Below are 20,729 nucleotides of genomic sequence, written 5' to 3'. Positions count from 1 at the left end.
AAAACCTATCTACTCATGTCTTAAGTATATTTAGCACGGTAGCCTCCACCACTTCAACAGGCAGAGAATTCCAGAGATTCACCACCCTTTGAGTGAAGAAGTTCCTCCTCAACTCCGTTCCAAACTGCCCCCCCCCCCCCCTTCATCTTGAGGCTGTGCCCTCTAGTCCTACTGTCCTTTCTGAGCGGGAAGAATGTCTCTACCTCTACCCTATCCATCCCCTTCATTATCTTATACGTCTCGATAAGATCCCCCCTCATCCTTCTAAACTCCAATGAGTACAAACCCAGTCTATTCAGCCTCTTTTCGTAGTCCAACCCGCTCATCTCTGGTATCAGTCAGCCCCAAAGTGAGGCCCATGTTTCAAGTGGGAACTTTGCACTCTATTTTTTTTTAATAAATTTATTTCAAATCTAGCTTGTGTTGTTAATTCTCCTTTATTGTTCCTGCCATCAAGAATAGACAGAAACAAGAGGAACAAGTTCAAGCCTTTTACATTTGCCTTTTTACTTTAATCAGATTTTCTGTATAAGACTCCAATTTAAATGCTAAATATGCTTTGAAATGCATTTTAGAACATAGAACACTACAGCACAAACAGGCCCTTCGGCCCACGAGTTGCGCCGATCACATCAACACCTACCAACCTACAGACCTATCTATAACCCTCAATCTCATTAAACCCCATATACTCATCCAGAAGTCTTTTAAAAGACCCCAGCGAGTTCGCCTCCACCACCACTGACGGCAGCCGATTCCATTCACTCACCACCCTCTGAGTGAAAAACTTACCCCTAACATCACTTCTGAACTTCCCTCCCCGCACCTTAAATCTGTGTCCTCTCGTAGCAACCATTTCAACCCGGGGAAATAGCCTCTGAGAGTCCACCCTATCTATTCCTCTCAACATTTTGTAAACTTCTATCAGGTCGCCTCTCAACCTTCGTCTCTCCAGGGAAAAGAGTCCCAGCTCCCTCAACCTAACTTCATAAGGCATGCCTCCCAGTCCAGGCAACATCCTTGTAAATCTCCTCTGTACCCTCTCAACAGCTTCTACATCTTTCCTATAGTGAGGCGACCAGAACTGCGCACAATACTCTAAATGAAGCCTGACAAGGGTCTTATAAAGTTGCAGCATTACCTCCCGACTCCTAAACTCAATCCCTCGATTAATGAAGGCCAGTACACCATACACCTTCTTGACCACCTCCTCCACCTGCGAGGCCAATTTAAGAGTCCTGTGGACCCGGACCCCTAGATCCTTCTGCTCTTCAACACTACTCAGACTCCTGCCCTTGATAGTGTACTCGTTCATCCCGTTGGTTCTGCCAAAATGGACGACTACACATTTATCCGCGTTGAAGTCCATCTGCCACTTCTCCGCCCAGTCCTGCATCCTATCTATGTCCTGCCGCAACTCTTGCCATCCTTCCAGACCGTCCACAACACCACCGACCTTAGTGTCATCAGCGAACTTACTTACCCATCCCTCCACTTCCTCATCCAGGTCATTTATGAAAATGACAAACAACAAGGGTCCCAGAACAGATCCTTGAGGCACTCCGCTGGTGACTGACCTCCATTCAGAAAAAGCCCCATCCACAACCACTCTCTGCCTTCTGCAGGCAAGCCAATTCTGGATCCACAAGGCCAAAGGCCCTTGGATCCCATGCCCTCTCACCTTCTCAAGAAGTCTTGCATGGGGGACCTTATCAAACGCCTTGCTGAAGTCCATGTACACTACGTCCACGGCACTTCCTTCGTCAATGTGTTCAGTCACATTATCGAAGAACTCAACTAGGCTTGTAAGGCACGACCTGCCCTTGACAAATCCATGCTGACTATTCCTGATCATGTCAAACCTCTCCAAATGTTCGTAAATCTTGTCCCTCAGAAGCCTCTCCATCAGCTTACCAACTACTGAGGTCAGACTCACCGGTCGGTAATTTCCCGGGCTATCTCTGTTCCCTTTCTTGAAAATAGGAACCACATCCGCAATCCTCCAATCTTCCGGAACCTCTCCCGTCTCCATTGACGACGCAAAGATCATCGCCAGGGGCTCTGCAATCTCTTCCCTCGCCTCCCACAGTGTCCTGGGGTACATCCCATCTGGTCCAGGCGACTTATCTACCTTGATAGAATTCAAAAGTTCCAACACATCCTCCTCCTTAATATTCACGTACTCAATCTTTTCCATCTGCTGCAAATCCATAACAAAATCTCCCAGATCAGCTTCCACTGTGAATACTGAGGCGAAGTACTCGTTAAGCACCTCTGCCATTTCTTCTGGTTCCACACAAACCTTTCCCCCCTCACCTTTTATAGGTCCTATCCCTTCTCTTCTTATCCTTTTACCTTTCACGTATTTATAGAAGGCCTTGGGATTCTCCTTAATCTTACCCGCCAAGGTCTTCTCATGACCCCTTCTGGCTCTCCTAATTTCCCTTTTAAGTTCCTTCCTACAGTCCTTATACTCCTCAAGATCTTTAACCTCTCCTAATTCCTTGAACCTCTTATACACCTTCCCTTTCCTCCTGACTAGGTTCAACACAGCCTTTGTGCACCACGGTTCCCGCGACCTACCAAAACCCCCTTGTCTCATCGGAACGTTGTCATTCAGAGCTCCAGACACACATTCCTTGAATATCTGCCACCTTCCTTCGGTACTTTTCCCTAAGAACACCTCCTTCCAGTTTATTTGTCCAAGTATCTTCCTGACTTCTTCGTATCTCCCCTTACCCCAGACAAACACCTTCCTAGCCTGCCTGATCCTATCTCGTTCCAATGCAATTGTGAAGGAGATAGAATTATGGTCACCATTCCCAAGATGCTCTCCTACCGAGAGATCCATCACCTGCCCTGGTTCATTCGCCAGTACCAGGTCAAGTACAGCCTCTCCCCTCGTAGGCTTATCCACATACTGTGTCAGGAAACCTTCCTGAACACACCTAACAAACTCCTCCCCATCCAAACCCCTTACCCTAGGGATATTCCAGTCGATGTTTGGGAAATTGAAGTCTCCCATCACGACAACTCTGTTATTAAAACATCTCTCCAGAATCTGTTTCCCTATTTGCACTTCAACTTCCCTGTCACTATTGGGCGGCCTATAGAATACACCCAGCAAAGTTTTCGACCCTTTGCTGTTTGTAACTTCCACCCACAGAGACTCTGTAGACAGTCCCTCCACGACATCCTCTTTCTCTGCAGCCATGACACTGTCCCTGATCAACAGTGCCACTCCACCACCCCTTCTGCCACCCTCCCTGTCCTACCTGAAGCCTGGCACCTGAAGTACCCAGTCCTGTCCCCGAGACATCCAAGTCTCCGTAATGGCCACTACATCACAATCCCAAACAGCAATCCACGCCCTAAGCTCATCTACCTTATTCACTACACTCCTTGCATTAAAATATATACACTTCAGCCCCTCAGTCTGGGCATTTCCCATCTCCACCGCCTGTCTAACCTCCCTCCCATACTGCCTGCGGTCCTCCCCTACCTGGGAGCGAACCTCCTCCGTCCCAGTCTCCCCATCACAGTTCCCTCCCCCCATCCTTTCTAGTTTAAAGTCCCCCCGGTAGCCTTAGCCAGTCTTCCCGCCAAGATATTAGTCCCCCTGGTATTTAAGTGCCACCCGTCCTTACTATACAGGTCCCACCTACCCCTAAAGAGGTCCCAGTGATCTAGGAACCAAAATCCCTGCCCTCTACACCAGTCCCTCAGCCACGCATTTACCCTCCACCTCATTTCATTTCTTCCCTCATTCTCCTGTGGCACAGGCAGCAATCCTGAGATTACTACCTTCGCTTTTCCCTTCCTCAGCTGCCTACCCAGTTCCCTATAGTCCCTTTTCACGAGTGCCTCCCTCTTCTTGCCTACGTCAGTAGTACCTATATGTACTACAACCTCTGGTTCCTCACCCTCCCCTTTCAGGATGTCTGGGACACGCCCAGAGACATCCCGAATCCCAGCCCCAGGGAGACAAACCACCATCCGCAACTCACGTCTACGTCCACAAAAACGCCTGTCCGCCCCCCTCACTGTGGAGTCCCCTATTAAAACTACCTTTCTGCTCTCTTTTTTGATTTTTTGGCTCACTGGCTCAGCTCCAGAGACCTGGCCACCGCTTCCTCCCTCAGATGAGCTGTCCCCCCCAGTAGTACTCAGGCCGGAGTACTTATTTTGATGGAAAGTTTCTATTTACTTTTATTTAAAAGCATATTGAAGGGTTGTGGTGTTCTTCCTGCTGCGTGTCATGTTCTCAGGTTACAATTGACTGCAGCAGAAAGTGACTCTGTATGGACATCGGGCAGAGTTCAGTCAAGCTGCACTGTGATGACTTAATACTTGTGAACAATTGTTGTTCAAGTCCATATGTGAGAAACATGCACATCCATGAGTAGTTTGATAGACAGATCTTGTATCCTAGAGAGAGTGTCGACATCTTACCTAACATGTTGGCATAGGTGTGATGGGCTGAATGGCTTCCTCCATTCTGTATCATTCTATGATTCTTCATGCATTGAGGAGAAGTTAATCAAATCCTTACTGTTTTTTTCCTTTTTTCAGTGAGCTCTGTGTCACGGGATATACCCATTCTACAGTCAAAGCCGGAACCCCCCCCTCAAAGTAAAGCCCAAGCTTTCAGGCCCAGTGCTCGGGATGAAACTGTTCATTCAAATTTTTATCCTCAGAAAAGCTTCCCAGTTTCTGAAAGAGCCCCTGTGAATGGAATGGAACAGCCGCACAAGCAGGCAGCTACAGCATATAACCGCTTCACCCCAAAGCCATACACAAGTGCCGCACGTCCCTTTGAACGCAAGTTTGAGAGCCCAAAATTTGATCACAACCTCCTACCCAGTGAACCTCAGATACAACAGAAACCAGAGCCTCTGCCAAAAGCACACAGCTCACCCCAGCCTCCAGACTTTGACAGTGGCACTGACACCTTTCCCAAGCCATCTGACCACAGACCTAAATATCAGGCAAACAACATCCACGCAATACCTAAAGCCATTCCCGTAAGGTAAGAGCCTGAAGTAGCATTTGTGTAAAGAATGGTTGGTCAAGGATGTTTGGAACTATTTTAATGTTTTCTTTTCAGTGAGTCTTCAAAGAAATCACATTGCAGTATCTATTTCTGTGTCTCAAATCAGCTAACATACATTTCATTGATTTTAACTCCTGGAGCACCTGTCCTCAGCTGGAATGTTTGAGGATCAGCAAAAATAATTAGGAGAGGGCCAATTTCAACCTGGTGAACATGAATATGGCGTAAGTAAATTGGAAGGAAATTTGATGGGCAGAATTGTAATTGGAACAATAAGCTGTCTTTACAGAGTGGATAGTTGAAGTACTTTCTCAACAGGGGGAAGAGGTAAAACAAAAAAGGCAGAATACACTAGAGAAGGAAAAAAATGGATAGTAAGATGAAACAGCAAAAAGCATGTTTGTGGCAGATGTCAGATTGATTAATGTAAGTGAGAACCAGGCTGAATGTAAAAAGTTCAGAGGCAAAGTGGGAAAAATATGAGCAGCAAAGATGGGAGCATAATAAGAAACTGGCAGCCAACATAAAAGGGAATCCATAACACTCTACAATTTAGGCATTTAAACAGTTGGTGGCATCTTTCCATCTGTGAGAGATGGTAGGACTTCAGCTTCAGAAATTTGGTGAGGTCAAGTGAGATCATCTGCTTCACTTTTTTTTAAATGGTTGAACAAACTGAAGGGCTAAAGTGTTTGCTGCATTTGTCTTTTGGCTTCATAGCCTGGGCAGGATTTGATGATACATACTTGCCCAACAGCTGAATCCAAACGGATGTTATGTCTGAAACCTATTCAGTTGCAGGAGTTGCCAGAAGGCCCTTGCTAAAAAGGGATCACCAGAGCCTGTAGAACTCCACTGCAGGACTGATGACTATCCTGAGCCGGAGCCATGGCAGTGAGCACTATTTGATCCACAGCTGGTTGATGGACACTATGGCATGTCCACACACTTATGGCCCTACATCACACCTCTGAGAGCCAACTTTCCATTGAGATCTCCTGTAGTTCAGTCTAGTTGACGTATGGTAGTGAAAGGCACTGCAGGCGGCCTTAGTGATGTAGAGACCGTGTACTGGCAGGAGCGACTTGTACACTCGGCTCTCTCTTCACAGTAAACTAGCCAATGGCCGTGGGTCATGTAACTGCACTTGATGCAAATTACCACCCCGTGGCAAAATCACTGTCACACACAATCTGCTGTATGATTGAGGCGAAGCTCATTGGCTGCACTGCTGTAAACTGATGCATGCGAACTGATTGCACCATCAAAGCAATATATAAATATTGCTGGAAGAGATGTTGCCAAAGTTCTTCATCTTGCACCAATCAGAACAAATGGAAGAATGCCACATTTCAAATGATCACAACAATTTATATTACAGGAAAAAGAATGCTGATTGGTCGGTAAGTCAGCTATGATGGGCTGAGATGTTGCCATAAAGAAAGCAGTGGAAACCATAGATGCCCCAGCTTCTGGGTAGTAGAAAAAGATGCTTGAACATGTTCCCCTCAGTTGCAGAGAACAGATCCCTGTGTATGAACGTATGTCACTTCTAGCAAGTGTAAATGAGCCATTCCTGATTATCTTAAATTAGTGTCTGATGTAGTTATTAGCACGCCAAAGATTGTTTAGCAAATGCTGCCCAATCGCGGAATCCATTATTATGAGATTATTAATTAACCTTCTCTCCCCTTTATTTTCTTTTCTCAATGCTGTCCATTGCTGATTACCTTCAGTTCTGATAACACACATGAAATATAATTTCTTTCTCCAGAAATGCCCGAGTGTTTCCAGCATTTTGGTTTTATTTGATTTCCAGCATCTGCAGCCTTTGCTTTTACCTTGTGATATGTTGACTGCTGCAGTATTTTGAGCAGAAAAATCTATGGATGTTCCAGCACTTCCCCTATTTACAATCTGAAGTCTAATGTGACCAGATCTGGTTTCTGTAGGATTATCCCCAGCAGTAGTCAGCACCTAGGTTGGAGCAAGTATTCTGTACAAAATTTTATATTTGGTTTACTAGTGTAAAATTTTGCTTTGGCGCATTTAATCCGATTTATTTAGTTATAGAAGGTAACATTCTGGCAGGAATAGAGGATTAGCTAACTAACAGGAAGTAGCGATAATAGGGTGTTTTTCAGGTTGGAGGGCAGTAACCAGTGGAGTGCCACAGGGATCAGTGTTGGGACCACAGCTCTTGACAATATATATTAATGATACTGTGGCCAAACTTATGGATGATACTGAAAGGGTTAAATTCCTTTAATTAAAAACAGCTGTTTAAGAGAATGCCATGACTTGGTCTGGTTACTTCAAGTAAAAAGTCTGACAACACCAGGTTTTAGTCCAACCTATTTATTTGATAATATACTCGCAAGCTTTCGGGTTAGTCCCCGAAAGCTTGCGAGTATATTATCAAATAAATAGGTTGGACTAAAACCTGGTGTTGTCAGACTTTTTACTGTGTTTACGCCAGTCCAACGCCGGCATACCCACATCATGACTACTTCAAGTAAAGCAAAGTTTATTTATTAGTCACAATTAAGGCTTACATTAACACTGCAATGAAATTACTGTGAAATTCCTCTAGTTGCCACAATCCAGCGCCTGTTTGGATCAGTGCACCTAACCAGCACGTTTTTCAGACTATGGGAGGAAACCGGAGCACCCAGAGAAACCCATGCAGATACAGGGAGAATGTGCAAACTCCACACAGACAGTGACCCAAGCCAGAACGTATTAAAGGATACAATGTTGTGATGAATTACAAAGACAATGTCAAAACCTGCAGCAATACAAAGATGGGAGGGAAGGCAGAATGTAAAGAGGATATAAATAGTTTAGAGAGATATTGACAGGATAAGTGAGTGGGCAGAAAATCGGCAAATGGAGTTCAATGTGAAAAGATGAGATTGTCCATTTTGGAAGAAAGAATGAGAAGGAGAGAGAGTGCAGAAAGCTATCGCACAAAGGGATTTGACCATGAATCCCAGAAAGTTAGCGTACAGGTGTAGAAGATAATAGGGAAAATTGGCTTTTATTTCAAAAGTGAAAAGATGTTGCTGTAAGGTACAAGTGAGGCCTCATTTAGAATATTGTGTACAGTTTTGGACCCCTTATTTAAGGAAAGGTGGAAGATCCCACCCAAAGAGTGATAAGTATTTAGAATTCTTTAGCCCAGGAAGCTGGGGAGGTTGAATCCTTGAACATTTTCGAGGCTGAAATCAATTGGTTTTAATCAGTAGAGGAATTAAGAGTTAGAGTTAAGGTAGGAAAGTAGACTTAGTGAGTACAAAATCAACATGACCTTCGTGAATGGTGGAACAGAGTAGAGGGGTCTTTTATAGTCCCTTCAATTGTCATCAATTCCCTGAGCTTCAGCTCATATCTCTCCTGACCCTCTGTAACGCAACCCTCTCCCTTACTTCATTGCAGAACTTGATCAAGTTAATCAAGCATGATTTGCCTTTAACAAATCCCTGCTGGCCTTTATTTTTAACTCATATTTTTCCAAATGCCAATAACTTGCTCCCTGGTTTCACCACCATTGACAACTTGCCTGCCTACTTTTTTATCCCTTTTCTTTTGCCTTTTCTGAACATAGGTAAAATTGGAAAGTTGTCAGGCCCAACAAGCCTGCCCCATCCAATTGATGGTGTAGCTGACTGTAGACCCCTACCTCCTGTACATCATCTGGGAAAGGGAAGCATTAGCAGATCAAAACCTGCAGCCTACCCACAAAAAATTCTCAAGAAATTCATCTCCAATTTGCTGCAGCAACCAAGCAAAGCTGTAGGAAAGTGTGGTTGCTATGGTGCATCGTAATGCCCACTCACTTTATAATTGATTAATGTGCTCCTTTCTCAGAAATGTTGTCAAGTTTGCTTTTAAAGGACTGTAGGGACTCTTTATTTGCCACATGTCAAGGCAGCTTGCCAAAGACAGCAACGACTGTGCTTTGTTATTAATCCTTTGAGACTATTTGATTTGGAGATATCTTGACGCTGCTGCTAAGGGATGTAGAGCAGTCTGAAAATTGTTGTCATGCCTCCCTGCAGCTTATGTGTGGACGAACATTACCCTTAACCTGTTGAAGCATTTGGGATGGTACAACCAAAATTTACCCTCACGATGCACTGTGCTGAGTTCAGGAACTTGGAGGAAAATGGAGATTTGTCCCATCACTGGCCTGTGCTATAAATGACATTTGTTTGTCTGATTGGGTGACAGTCAGCTCTCTAGAACTGACTATTTGATTTGCCGAGTACAAAATTGCAACTGAAAGTGTACAGTAAATGTTCTTGAAGTTCTGACATCTACCAAAAGTAAGTCAAACAAAAAGTATCTGGAGAAACATAATGGGTCAGTCAGCATCTGTTTAGGGTGTTAATGTTTCAGCTGCTGGCCCCTTGATCAGAACAAGCTCCATTGGTGTGTCTTCTCTGTATGGTGACTATCCCATTTTGTTCTCTTAAGTTCTCAGTTAATTGTTGCAGTAAAGTCTGATTTGATTGTAATGCTGACTAACTTGCTGTTTGTCAGTCCTAGTGCATTGGAAGATGATGATGATGATAGTCACACGGTTGTTGCAACAGCTCGGGGAATATTTGATAGCAATGGTGGTGTGCTGAGCTCTGTCGAAACTGGAGTTAGTATCATCATTCCAAAGGGAGCCATTCCTGAGGGAGTGGAACAGGAAATCTATTTTAAAGTCTGCAGAGACAACAGTATCCTCCCTCCCCTGGACAAGGAGAAAGGTAAGATCTAGCTTTCCTTCCTGAAATGGTTTATTGATCCTCATTTTCTTGTAATGTATGGGCGGCAGAATGGCACAGTGCTACCCCACAGTGCTGGGGACTCAGGTCCAATTCAGGTCTGTGGTGAATGTTTGCACATTCTCCCTGTGTCTGTAAAAGTTTCCCCCAGGTGCTCCGGTTTCCCCACTCAGTCCAAGACTGTGTAAGTTAAATGGATTCGCCGTGGGAAATAACGCGAGGTTATGGAGATAGGGCAGGATGTGGGCCTGGGATAGATGCTCTTCTGGAGAGTTGACGCAGACTTGATGGGCCGAATAGCCTATTTCAGCACTAGTGGAATTCTATGGATACTTATGTCCAGTATAGAATGATTTGGAAGGATTGTCCAGCTGTCGATGCCTCTCATAATTTTATAAGCTTCTGTCAGGTTTCCCCCTCAGCCTCTGATGTTCAAGTGGGAACAAACCAAATTTGTCCAATCTCTCCTCATAACTAATATGTTCTAAGCCAGGCAACATCCTGGGAAACCTTTTCTGTACCTTCTCCAAAGCCTTCACATCCTCCTTGTAGTGTGGTGACTAGAACTGGACACAATTTTCCAGATGTGGTCTAACTAAAGTTCTGTATAGATGTAACATGACTTTTTATATTCTGTGCCCCACCTGTTGAAGGCAAGCATGCTATACATCACCTTGACCACTTTATCCACTTGTGTTGACACTTACAGGAAACTGTGGACCTGTACGTTTAGATCCATCTATAAATTGATGCTTCTAAGTTTTCTGCCATTTACTGTATACTTCCCTCTTGCATTAGACCTTCAAAAATGCATCACCTCACGTTTGACCAGATTAAGATTCCATCTGCTGTTTCTTGCCCAAGTCTCCAGCCTATCTATATCCTGCTGTATCCGCTAGCAATCCTCACTATCCACAGCTACCCTAATCTTTGTGTTAGCCACAAACTTCCTCATCAGACCACCTACAGTCTCCCTGCCCTCATCCATCATCTTAATATTAATGACTTAGACTTAAATGTGGATGGCGTGATTGTAAAATTTGCAGATGATACAACAATTGTCCGTGTAGTTGATAGTTAATAGGATAGCTGTCAACTCCAGAATATCAGTCAATTGGTTGAGTGGCCAGAGAAGTGGCAAGCATGAGGTATTGCATTTGAGGAGGGCCAATGAAGTAAGGGGATACTCTATAAACAGGAAGATATTGAGAGGGGTGGAGGAAGCAAGCAAGTTTGGAGTACATGTCCACAGTGGCAGCAAAGATGAACAAGGCAGTCAGGAAAGCAAATGAATGCTTTTTATTGGATGAGATATGAAAACCAAAACAAGGATGTAACGATGGCACTGTGTTAATCTCTGGTCAGGCACAGTTGGAGTTTTGTGTACAGTTCTGATTTGTTTTCCCTAAGGGGTCAATTACCAGACTGCATAGATTGAAGATAATTGGTAGAAAGATTAGAGAAAACACAAGGAAAAGTTTTTTTTCACCCAGGAGAGGTGGGCGTCTGGAACTCGCTGCCTAAGTTGGTGATTAAGGCTGAAATGCTCTTTCCACTGAAATGCTCAGTGAGTAGATACTTGAATCTGAAACACTGGAACCTGCAAGGCTGCAGACCAGGTGCTGGAAAATTGGATTAAAATGATTGGCTAGTTTCTTTTCTCTTTTTGGACAGCACAGATACAGTGGGATGAATGGCCTCTTTCTGCACTGTAGCTTTTCTGTGGTTCTATAATAGGTAGAATCTTGATCAAACAAGGACGTGAAAGGGTAGGAATGAGGAATCGAGGATAGCGATGATAAAACTGTAGAGCAAGCTCAAGGGGCCAAGCTTTCCAAATTCATATGTTTGTATGTAAAATAAACTCAGCGACTGCTAATGCTGTAACCTTTCAAAAAGTTGGATTTCTGTGTTTGATACTGGGCCGTGGAGAGTTATCTGGATGCATTTTCCTTGTGGTTAATTGGGAGCTTTTGCTGAAAATCATTTAACTGGTTACAAACCTGCATATTGATGAGTACAGGCTTGTTGGAGAAAGTGACCAGTGGTTTGTTTGCAGGTGATTGAATGGATTTGTCGTTCTTTGGGTGTTTAGGTTGTAGGCTGCATGTACACCATATTTTGTAACTTGGAAATAATCACTGTGTTGCAGGGCTGTGATAGCAAAACATATTGATGGCCTTCTGTCTTGTAAGTCATGTTGGCAGCCTTCTGTCTTGTGAGTCAACATTTTGTGATATGGTAGACAACTCTGTTAAGCAGCAACTGGCACAGGAGCCCACGCTGATATGGCAGCATCTGATGCATTTCTAAGAGGAAGACAGTTGGTTGAGAAGACGCACACTTCGCTTGCCTCTGGTTTTTCTGGGTCCTCTCCTCAGCCGGCTGAGCTTCTCGTTTCAGCTTAAAATATCCTTCCAAACAATCAGCTTTCAGAAATTATTGCTGTCAGCTACTGTCTCTCAGTCAATAGTGACAATATCCACCATCTTCATATCTCACTTGGACGTGTTGTTGTGGTCGAGGTATAGATGCACAGGAAGTCGTGACCCAGTGGCCAGTTCCTCATCCAGAAGGTTTCTGGGTATAGAGCCATCGTCCATCCAGTTCAATGAACATGACCAGTCAACTTAGCAATGAATGTATGCTGATGGAATTGGCACACAGCAGAACCAGGCACTGTGAGGCAGCATTGCAGCTGCAGCTTTTGCAATGCATGAGCTAATTTCATCATCAAGTATACAGCATGGCACCCTAGAATCCCCACAGTGCAGGAAGAGGCCATCTGGCCCACTGAGTCTGCACTGCTGTCTCTCAACTCCAGGGATCTGCGTTTGATACCCGGCTTGGATCACTGTCTGTGGAGTTTGCATGTTCTCCTTGTGTCTGCGTGGGTTTCCTCCCACAGTTCAAAGATATGCAGATTAGGTGGATTGGCCATGCTAAATTGCCCCTTAATGTCAGGAGTAGGTTAGAGGGATTAGCGGGGTAAATGTATGTGGATAGGGCCTGGGATGGGATCATTGTGGGTGCAGACTTGATGGGCCAAATGGCCTCCTTCTGCACTGTAGGATTCTATGCATCCAGGTTCTCCCTTTGCGCTATCATCGTAACTCTGTACTACCATGACTAATCCACTTAAACTACACATTTTAGGATGCTAAAGGGCAAATTAACTTGGCCAGTTCACCTAATCTACACATCTTTGGACTATGGGAGGGAATTGGAGAATCCAGAGGAAACCCACATATCAGAGTGAGATACCCAAGGCCAGAATCAAACCCGGGTTTGGCGTTGAGACAGCATTGCTAACCAACTGTGCTTCCTGTCAGATTATGGCATCCTGGATTATGACGTGTGTTTTCTTGTTGCTGATGGTCAGACCACTCTTTCCAGGCACGTGTCTATCCATTTGCTGCTGGCAGCGATCGTCAGTATGGGATGTTAGTATCATAGGTGTAGAGGAACTCTGAGGATTTGACACACGTCTGTCTCAGAACTCAGGCAAGCAAGGCTTAATGTTTCCATCAGCAAAACCAACTTTATAAAATATTAATATTTTTCAATGTTTAACATTTGTTAATTTCTCTTTGTTTTGCTCATAGGTCCCCATTAAATAAATGGACATAAACAATATTATCAAAGTAGATTTGCAGACGATACTGCGTACTATTGTTAATTGTTCCCATTTGAAAATTGCCAGTGAAGTTTATGTTCATGGTGAACTAAGGATCTGCAGAGGGAGTATGCAAAGTTGGGAATCAAATTAAAAAGCAGAACAGACAAGGTGGTTATCTCTGGATTACTACCTGAACCACATGCAGATTAGCGCAGGGTAAATAGGATTAAGGAGATGAACGGGTGGCTCAGGGATTGGTGTGGGAGGAATGGGTTTGAATTTATGGGGCATTGGCACCAGTATTGGTCTTACTCTGAATCGTGCTGGGACCAGAGTCCTGGCGAATCGTATAACTAGGATTGTAGATAGGGCTTTAAACTAATTAAGGGGGGGGGAGTGCAGGGGTGTGAGAAATTACAAAATATAAAGTAAAGGAGAGGGTATGGGTGCAGGAAAATGTTGAGGATGTCCCAATAATAAAAGGAGTAAGGGGCATGAAAGAGGTTGGTAGCGTTTCTTCAAATAAGGTCCAGATAAAGGCTGGTATAAAGACACTTTACCTGAATGCACGAAGCATTCGGAACAAAGTGAATGAGCTGATGGCACAGATCAGCACAAATGGATATTATCCAGTGGCCATTACGGAAACGTGGTTGCAAGGTGACGGGGACTGGGAGCTGAATGTCTAGGGGTATCAAGTGTTTAGGAAGGATAGATGGGAGGAAAAAGGGGGTGGGGTAGCTATGTTAATTAAGGATAATATCAGGGCGGTAGTAAGGGAAGATATTGGCTCCAAAGAGCAAAACGTGGAATCGTTGTGGGTGGAGATAAGGAACAGTAAGGGGGGGGAAGATGCTGGTGGGCTGTGGTCTATAGGCCCCCAAATAATAACTGAGGTGGGGCGGGCTATAAACACGCAAATAATTGATGTGTGCAGAAATGGAACAGCAATAATTATGGGGAATTTTAATCTGCATATTGATTGGATGACCCAAGTCGGACGCGGTGGGCTTGAGGGAGGGTTCTTGGAATGCTGTCGAGATAGTTTCCTTGAACGTGTGTGACGGAACCTACGAGGGAGTGAGCTATCTTAGATCTGGTGTTGTGTAACGAGGCAGAATTAGGGATCTTGTTGTGAGGGATCCTCTTCGGACGAGTGATCGTAGTATTTTTGATGCAGATGGAGGATGAGAAAGTCGGGTCCCAAACCTGTGTCCTCTGTTTGAACAGAGGGGAATACGGTAGGATGAGGGTGGAATTGGCAAATATAGATTGGGGGCACAGATTGGTTGGTAGGACGGCTGAGGAACAGTGGAGGATTTTTAAGGAGATCTTTTTCGGTGCTCAGCAGAAATATATTCCGATGGTAAAGAAGGACTGTAGGAGAAGGGATAACCAGCCGTGGTTTTAGAAGGAAATAAAGGAGAGTATTAAATTAAAAGCCGATGCGTACAGAGTGGCTAAAAATAGTGGGGAATTAGAAGGTTGGGAAAGATTTAAACAACAAAGAATGACTAAGAAAGCAATAAAGAAAGGAAAGATAGAGTATGAAGCTAAACTAGCTCTAAATATAAAAAATGATAGTAAAAGTTTTCACAAATATATAAAGAGGAGGAGGCTGGCTAGAGTGAATGTTGGACCCTTGGAGGATGAAAGGGGGGATTTAGCAGTGGGCGATGAGGAAATGGCTGAGGCTTTAAATAAGTTTTTTTGCCTCGGTCTTCACAGAGGAGGATATGAATAGTTTGCCGGATATTAAAGATAGAAGGATGGTAGGGGTTGAGGGCCTGAATGCGATTACTGTCACTGCAGAGATAGTGCTTGATAGACTAACAGGACTGATGGTGGACAAGTCCCCAGGACCAGATGGAATGCATCCCAGGGTTCTGAAAGAAATGGCAGCGGTGATAGTGGATGCCTTAGTAATTATTTATCAAAATTTGCTGGACTCCGGGGAAGTGCCGGAAGATTGGAAAACGGCTAATGTTACACCGCTGTTTTAAAAAGATAGCAGACAAAAGGCAGGGAATTATAGGCCGGTTAGTTCAACGTCTGTAGTTGGAAAAGTGCTAGAATCCGTCATCAAAGAAGAAATAGCAAGGTACCTAGAAAAGAACGGTTTGACCAAGCAGACGCAGCACGGATTCGTTGAGGGGAAGTCGTGTTTGACGAATTTATTGGATTTCTATGAGAATGTGACTAGTGCAGTAGACAGAGGGGAACCGGTGGATGTGGTGTTTTTAGATTTCCAAAAGGCGTTTGATAAGGTGCCTCATAAAAGGTTGCTACAGAATGTTAGGGTGCACGGAGTTGGGGATAAGGTGTTAGCATGGATAGAGGATTGGCTGTCTAATAGGAAGCAGAGAGTTGGTATCAATGGGTGCTATTCTGATTGGCGGTTGGTGACTAGTGGAGTGCCGCAGGGATCGGTGTTGGGGCCTCAACTATTTACCATTTATATAGATGATCTGGAGGAGGGGGCTGAGCGTAGGGTGACGAAATTTGCTGATGATACGAAGATGAGTGGAAAAGCAAATTGCGTGGAGAGTGTGGAAAGTCTGCAGAGGGATCTGGATAGGCTTAGCGAGTGGGCGAGGACCTGGCAGATGGAGTATAATGTTAGCAAGTGTGAGGTTATCCACTTTGGCAGAAATAATAGTAGGAGGGATTATTATTCAAAAGGCAAAAAGCTGCAGCATGCTACAGTGCAGAGGGACCTGGGGGTCCTTGTGCATGAGTCGCAAAAACCCAGTCTGCAGCTGCAGCAGGTGATCAAGAAGGCGAATGGAATGCTGGCCTTCATAGCGAGGGGGATAGAATGTAAAAGCAGGGAGGTCTTGCTGCAACTGTACAGGGTATTGGTGAGGCCGCAACTGGGGTACTGTGTGCAGTTTTGGTCGCCGCGCTTGCAGAAGGATATATTGGCCTTGGAGGGAGTGCAGAGAAGTTTCACTAGGCTGATACCGGAGTTGAGGAGGTTGGACTATGAAGAGAGACTAAATAGACTGGGTCTGTACTCGTTGGAGTTTCGAAGGATGAGGGGGGATCTTATAGAGATGTATAAGATAATGAAGGGGATGGATAGGGTAGAAGTAGAGAGATTCTTCTCGCTTAGAAAGGATAGCAGGACTAGAGGGCACGGCCTCAAGATAAGTTCGGGGGGGGGGGTGCAGTTTAGATCAGAATTGAGGAGGAACTTCTTTGCTCAAAGGGTGGTGAATCTCTGGAATCCTCTGCCAGTTGAAGTGGTGGAGGCTACCTCGCTAAATATATTTAAGTCACGGGTAGATAGGTTTTTGATAGACAGGGGAATTAAGGGTTATGGGGAGAAAGCGGGAAAGTGGAACTGAGCCACTTCAGATCAGCCATGATCTTATTGAATGGCGGGGCAGGCTCGAAGGCCTACTCCTGCTCCTATTCCTTATGTTCTTATGTGTGGGAGTTGGATCTTGTGGGCTGGAGTTTGATGTTTCCTTATTATCAACAATGTGACCAGTTCTACATGTTTTGTAAAAGAAACATTTATCTAGTGCCTTTCATGGCCTTGAGATGTTCAAAGTGCTTTGCAGCTAATCAAGTACTTTTGAAGTGTAATCCTGTTGTAATGCAGAACACCTAATCCAATTTTCTTACAGCAAGGTTGCATAAATAGCAGTGAGATACATGAACAGATAATCAGTTTGTGATCAAAGTAAAACACAGTGAATGCTGGAAATTGGAAATAAAAACAGAAAATGCTAGATAAACCCAGTAAGTCTGGTAGCAACTATGCAGACTTAATATTTCAAGTCCGTATCATCTTTCGGAAGCCCAAAAGGCCTCCTCCTACTCCTATCTTCTATGTTTTTGTCTTTCTCCAGAACTATAGAAGGGTCATACGGACTCTGAATGTAGACTCTTCTTTTCTTTCCACAGAATCTATTTGTGACATTGGTTGAGGGATAAATATTGCCAAAAGCTTGAGAATTCTCCTTTACAAATAGTGCCCATGGGACCTTTTTCATTCCACAGGATGGCACAGTGGTCAGCACTGCTGCTTCACAATGCCAGGGACCTGGGTTCGATTCCTGGTTTGGATTACTGTTTATGTAGAGTTTGCACATTCTCCGTGTGTCTGCATGGGTTTTTTCTGGGTGCTCCGGTTTCCTTCCAGACTCCAAAGATGTGTGGCTTAGGTTGACTGGCCATGCTAAATTGCCCAGGGGTTGGTGGGGTAAATAAGTGGGGTTATGGGGATAGGATTGTGGTCGTTGCAGTCTTGATGGGCCAAATGGCCATCTCCTGCACTGTAGGGATGCTATGATTCTATATAAGGATAGACAGGGCCTTGATTTTAAAATGGGAGCAGGAACCGGGCATTTGGTCCCTTTAGCGAGCTCCACTGTTCAACTAAATCATGGCTGGTCTACCTCAACACCATTTTTCCACACTGTTCCCATATCCCTTGATATATTTAATATCCAGAAACATATCAATCTCTGCCTTGAATGCAGTCAATGCCTGAGCCTCCATAACCCTTCACAGGAAGAGAATTCCAAAGGTTCATCAGTCTCTGAATGAAGAAATTCCTTTTCATCTCAGTCCTAAATGGCTTATCTCTTTGAGACCCCCTAGACGGGGGAAACATTCTTCTTGTATCTATTCTAGTGAACCCTGTTACAAACTTATATGTTTCATTGAGAATAATGTCTCGTATGAAAGATGGCACCTCCTGCAGTGCAGCATTCCGGGTTTATGGGCTGAAGTGGAACATTATGTCACTACATTAATTTGTAATATTTGCTCAGCTGAGAGGATCCAAATGTTTTTACAGAGGGCTATGTTAACTTTGCTTCCCAGAAAATTTTAGTGCAATTGTTAATGGTCAAGAGCAGGAATGTTGTACAGATTCGTGAGGCACCAGTGTAGATTAGTGAAAAAAAAACCTGGAGCAGAGTCCTTAGTTACAGCTAGGTTCCAGCAATAGGAAAGCTGACCGACAGGAGTAGGCACTTGCTCGTGAATGAATTATTGTTCCTGAGGGGACCAATTAATTGAAATGATCTCTGTAGGAACTAGTGATGTGGGTATCTAGCTCCTAAAGTTTTCTAATAGCAAAGAATGTTGGAAATGCATAGCAGGCCACAATATCTGAAGGAGAAAGACCAGCTTCAGGTTTTGTTGCCACCTTTTAGCAGAGTTGTTGTAAATGTTCCACCTGAAACATTAACCAATCTCTCTGCACCCCAACACTTAGTGCGTCTGCTGTTCGTCCACAATATCTCTCTTTCAGACTAGCATTGTTTTAGGCTCTCATCCTAATGCATTGATCTAAATGTCTTTTCTCTCCTAGGAGAAACACTCCTGAGCCCACTGGTGATGTGTGGACCCCATGGCTTGAAGTTCCTGAAGCCTGTGGAGCTGCGCTTGCCTCACTGTGCGTCTATGACTCCAGATGGTTGGTCTTTTGCTCTAAAATCCTCCGACTCCTCGTCGGGTATGCTTCCTTCTCTCTCTCTCTCTCTCTCTCTGCTTTAGCTGGAGAGTTCTTGGGCCAGGTGTGGTTCTACAGTGCTTTGCTCTGTGTTCATGGTTTACTTAGGATGTGGTTAACTTGCATTGTTTAATTTTCTTTGCCCAATGTCAGCTCCCTCCATTTCAGTTCAGAGGTCAGGCCCATCCTGTGAATGGATGTTGTGCACTTTGTGTTTATCAAACACTGAAGCTGAAGAACTCAGTATTTCCTGATTTTAAAAGAGCATGTAGAAAATAATTTAATAACCCATAAAGGTTAATATCTGAATGTCATAAAACATAGAACATTACAGCACAGTACAGGCCCTTTGGCCCTCGATGTTGTGCCAAGCCTTGTCCGAAACCAAAATCAAGCTATCCACTCCGTCATTCTAGTGTGCTCCATGTACCTATCCAATAACTGCTTGAAAGTTCCTAAAGTATCTGACTCCACTATCGCAGCAGGCATTCCATTCCACACCCCAACCACTCTGTATAAAGAACGTACCTTGGACATCCCTCCTGTATCTCCTACCATGAACCTTATAGTTATGCCCCCCAGTAACAGCTACATCCACCGAGGGGAAATAGTCTCTGCATGTCCACTCTATCTATTCCCCCTCATTGTCTTATAAACTTCTATTAAGTCGCCTCTCATCCTCCTCCACTCAGAGAAAAGCCCCAGCTCCCTCATAAGACCTATCCTCCACACCAGGCAGCATCCTGGTAAATCTCCTCTGCACTCTCTCCAATGCTTCTACATCCTCCTCATAGTGAGGTGACCAGAACTGACACAATATTCCAAATGTGGTCTCACCAAGGTCCTGTATAGTTGCAGCATAACACCCATGGCTCTTAAACTCAAACCCCCTGTTAATAATCGCTAACACACTATAGGCCTTCTTCACAGCTCTATCCACTTGAGTAGCAACCTTCAGAGATCTGTGGATATGAATCCCAAGATCTCTGTTCCTCCACATTCCTCAGAAGCCTGCCTTTGACCCTTTAATCCGCATTCAAATTTGCCCTACCAAAATGAACCACTTCACATTTATCAGGGTTAAACTCCATCTGCCACTTTTTGGCCCAGTTCTACATCCTATCAATGTCTCTTTGCGGCCTACAATAGCCCTTCACCTCATCCACTACTCACCAATTTGCTATCATCAGCAAATTTACTGACCCACACTTCAGCCCCCTTCTCCAAGTTATTGAACGTAAAATAAGAAATAGGAGCAGGAGTAGGCCATCCCGCACTTCAAGCCTGCCCCGCCATTCAATAAGATCATGGCTGATCTGAAGTGAATGAGTTCCACTTTCCTGCTTTCTCCCCATAACCCATAATTCCCTTGTCTACCAGAAACCTATCTACCCGTGACTTAAATATATTCAGCGAGGTAGCTTCCACCACTTCAATGGGCAGAGAATTCCAGAGATTCACCACCCTTTGAGTGAAGAAGTTCATCCTCACCTCTGTTCTAAACTACCCCCCCATTATTTTGAGGCTGTGCCCTCTAGTTCTGCTATCCTTTCTAAGCGGGAAGAATCTCTGTACCATTACCCTATCTAGCCCCTTCATTATCTTGTAAGTCTCTATAAGATCCCTCCTTAGCCTTCTAAACTCTAATGAGTACACACCCAGTGTATTCAATCTCTCCTTATAAGCTAACCCCTTCATCTCTGGTATCAACCTGGTGAACCTTCTCTGTACTCCTTCCAAGGCTAATATTTCCTTTCGCAAATACGGGGACCAAAACTGCACACAGTACTCCAGCTGCAGCCTCAC

At 44.4% G+C, this 20,729-nt stretch overlaps 1 protein-coding gene across 9 annotated transcripts in view; it reads left to right on the top strand.

Annotated features, from left to right (window-relative positions):
* The window catches only part of tjp1a (tight junction protein 1a), a 222,131-nt gene that overhangs the window by 197,539 nt on the left and 3,863 nt on the right, over window positions 1-20,729 (top strand). For 7 of the 9 annotated variants that reach the window (XM_080216273.1, XM_080216270.1, XM_080216277.1 and 4 more), the window contains 3 exons: window positions 4,573-5,029; window positions 9,599-9,813; window positions 18,783-18,926. In XM_080216273.1, the coding sequence (XP_080072399.1) occupies window positions 4,573-5,029; window positions 9,599-9,813; window positions 18,783-18,926 (816 nt within the window). The remainder of the gene's footprint in view (window positions 1-4,572; window positions 5,030-9,598; window positions 9,814-18,782; window positions 18,927-20,729) is intronic. The other 2 variants (XM_080216272.1, XM_080216271.1) reach the window with 2 other exon arrangements.

The sequence above is a fragment of the Carcharhinus amblyrhynchos genome, chromosome 32, assembly GCF_965287045.1.
Source record: "Carcharhinus amblyrhynchos chromosome 32, sCarAmb.v2.hapA, whole genome shotgun sequence".
NCBI classification, from domain to species: domain Eukaryota; kingdom Metazoa; phylum Chordata; class Chondrichthyes; order Carcharhiniformes; family Carcharhinidae; genus Carcharhinus; species Carcharhinus amblyrhynchos.
Note: the sequence above shows the minus strand (reverse complement) of the source record. Positions and strands in the feature narration are given on the sequence as shown.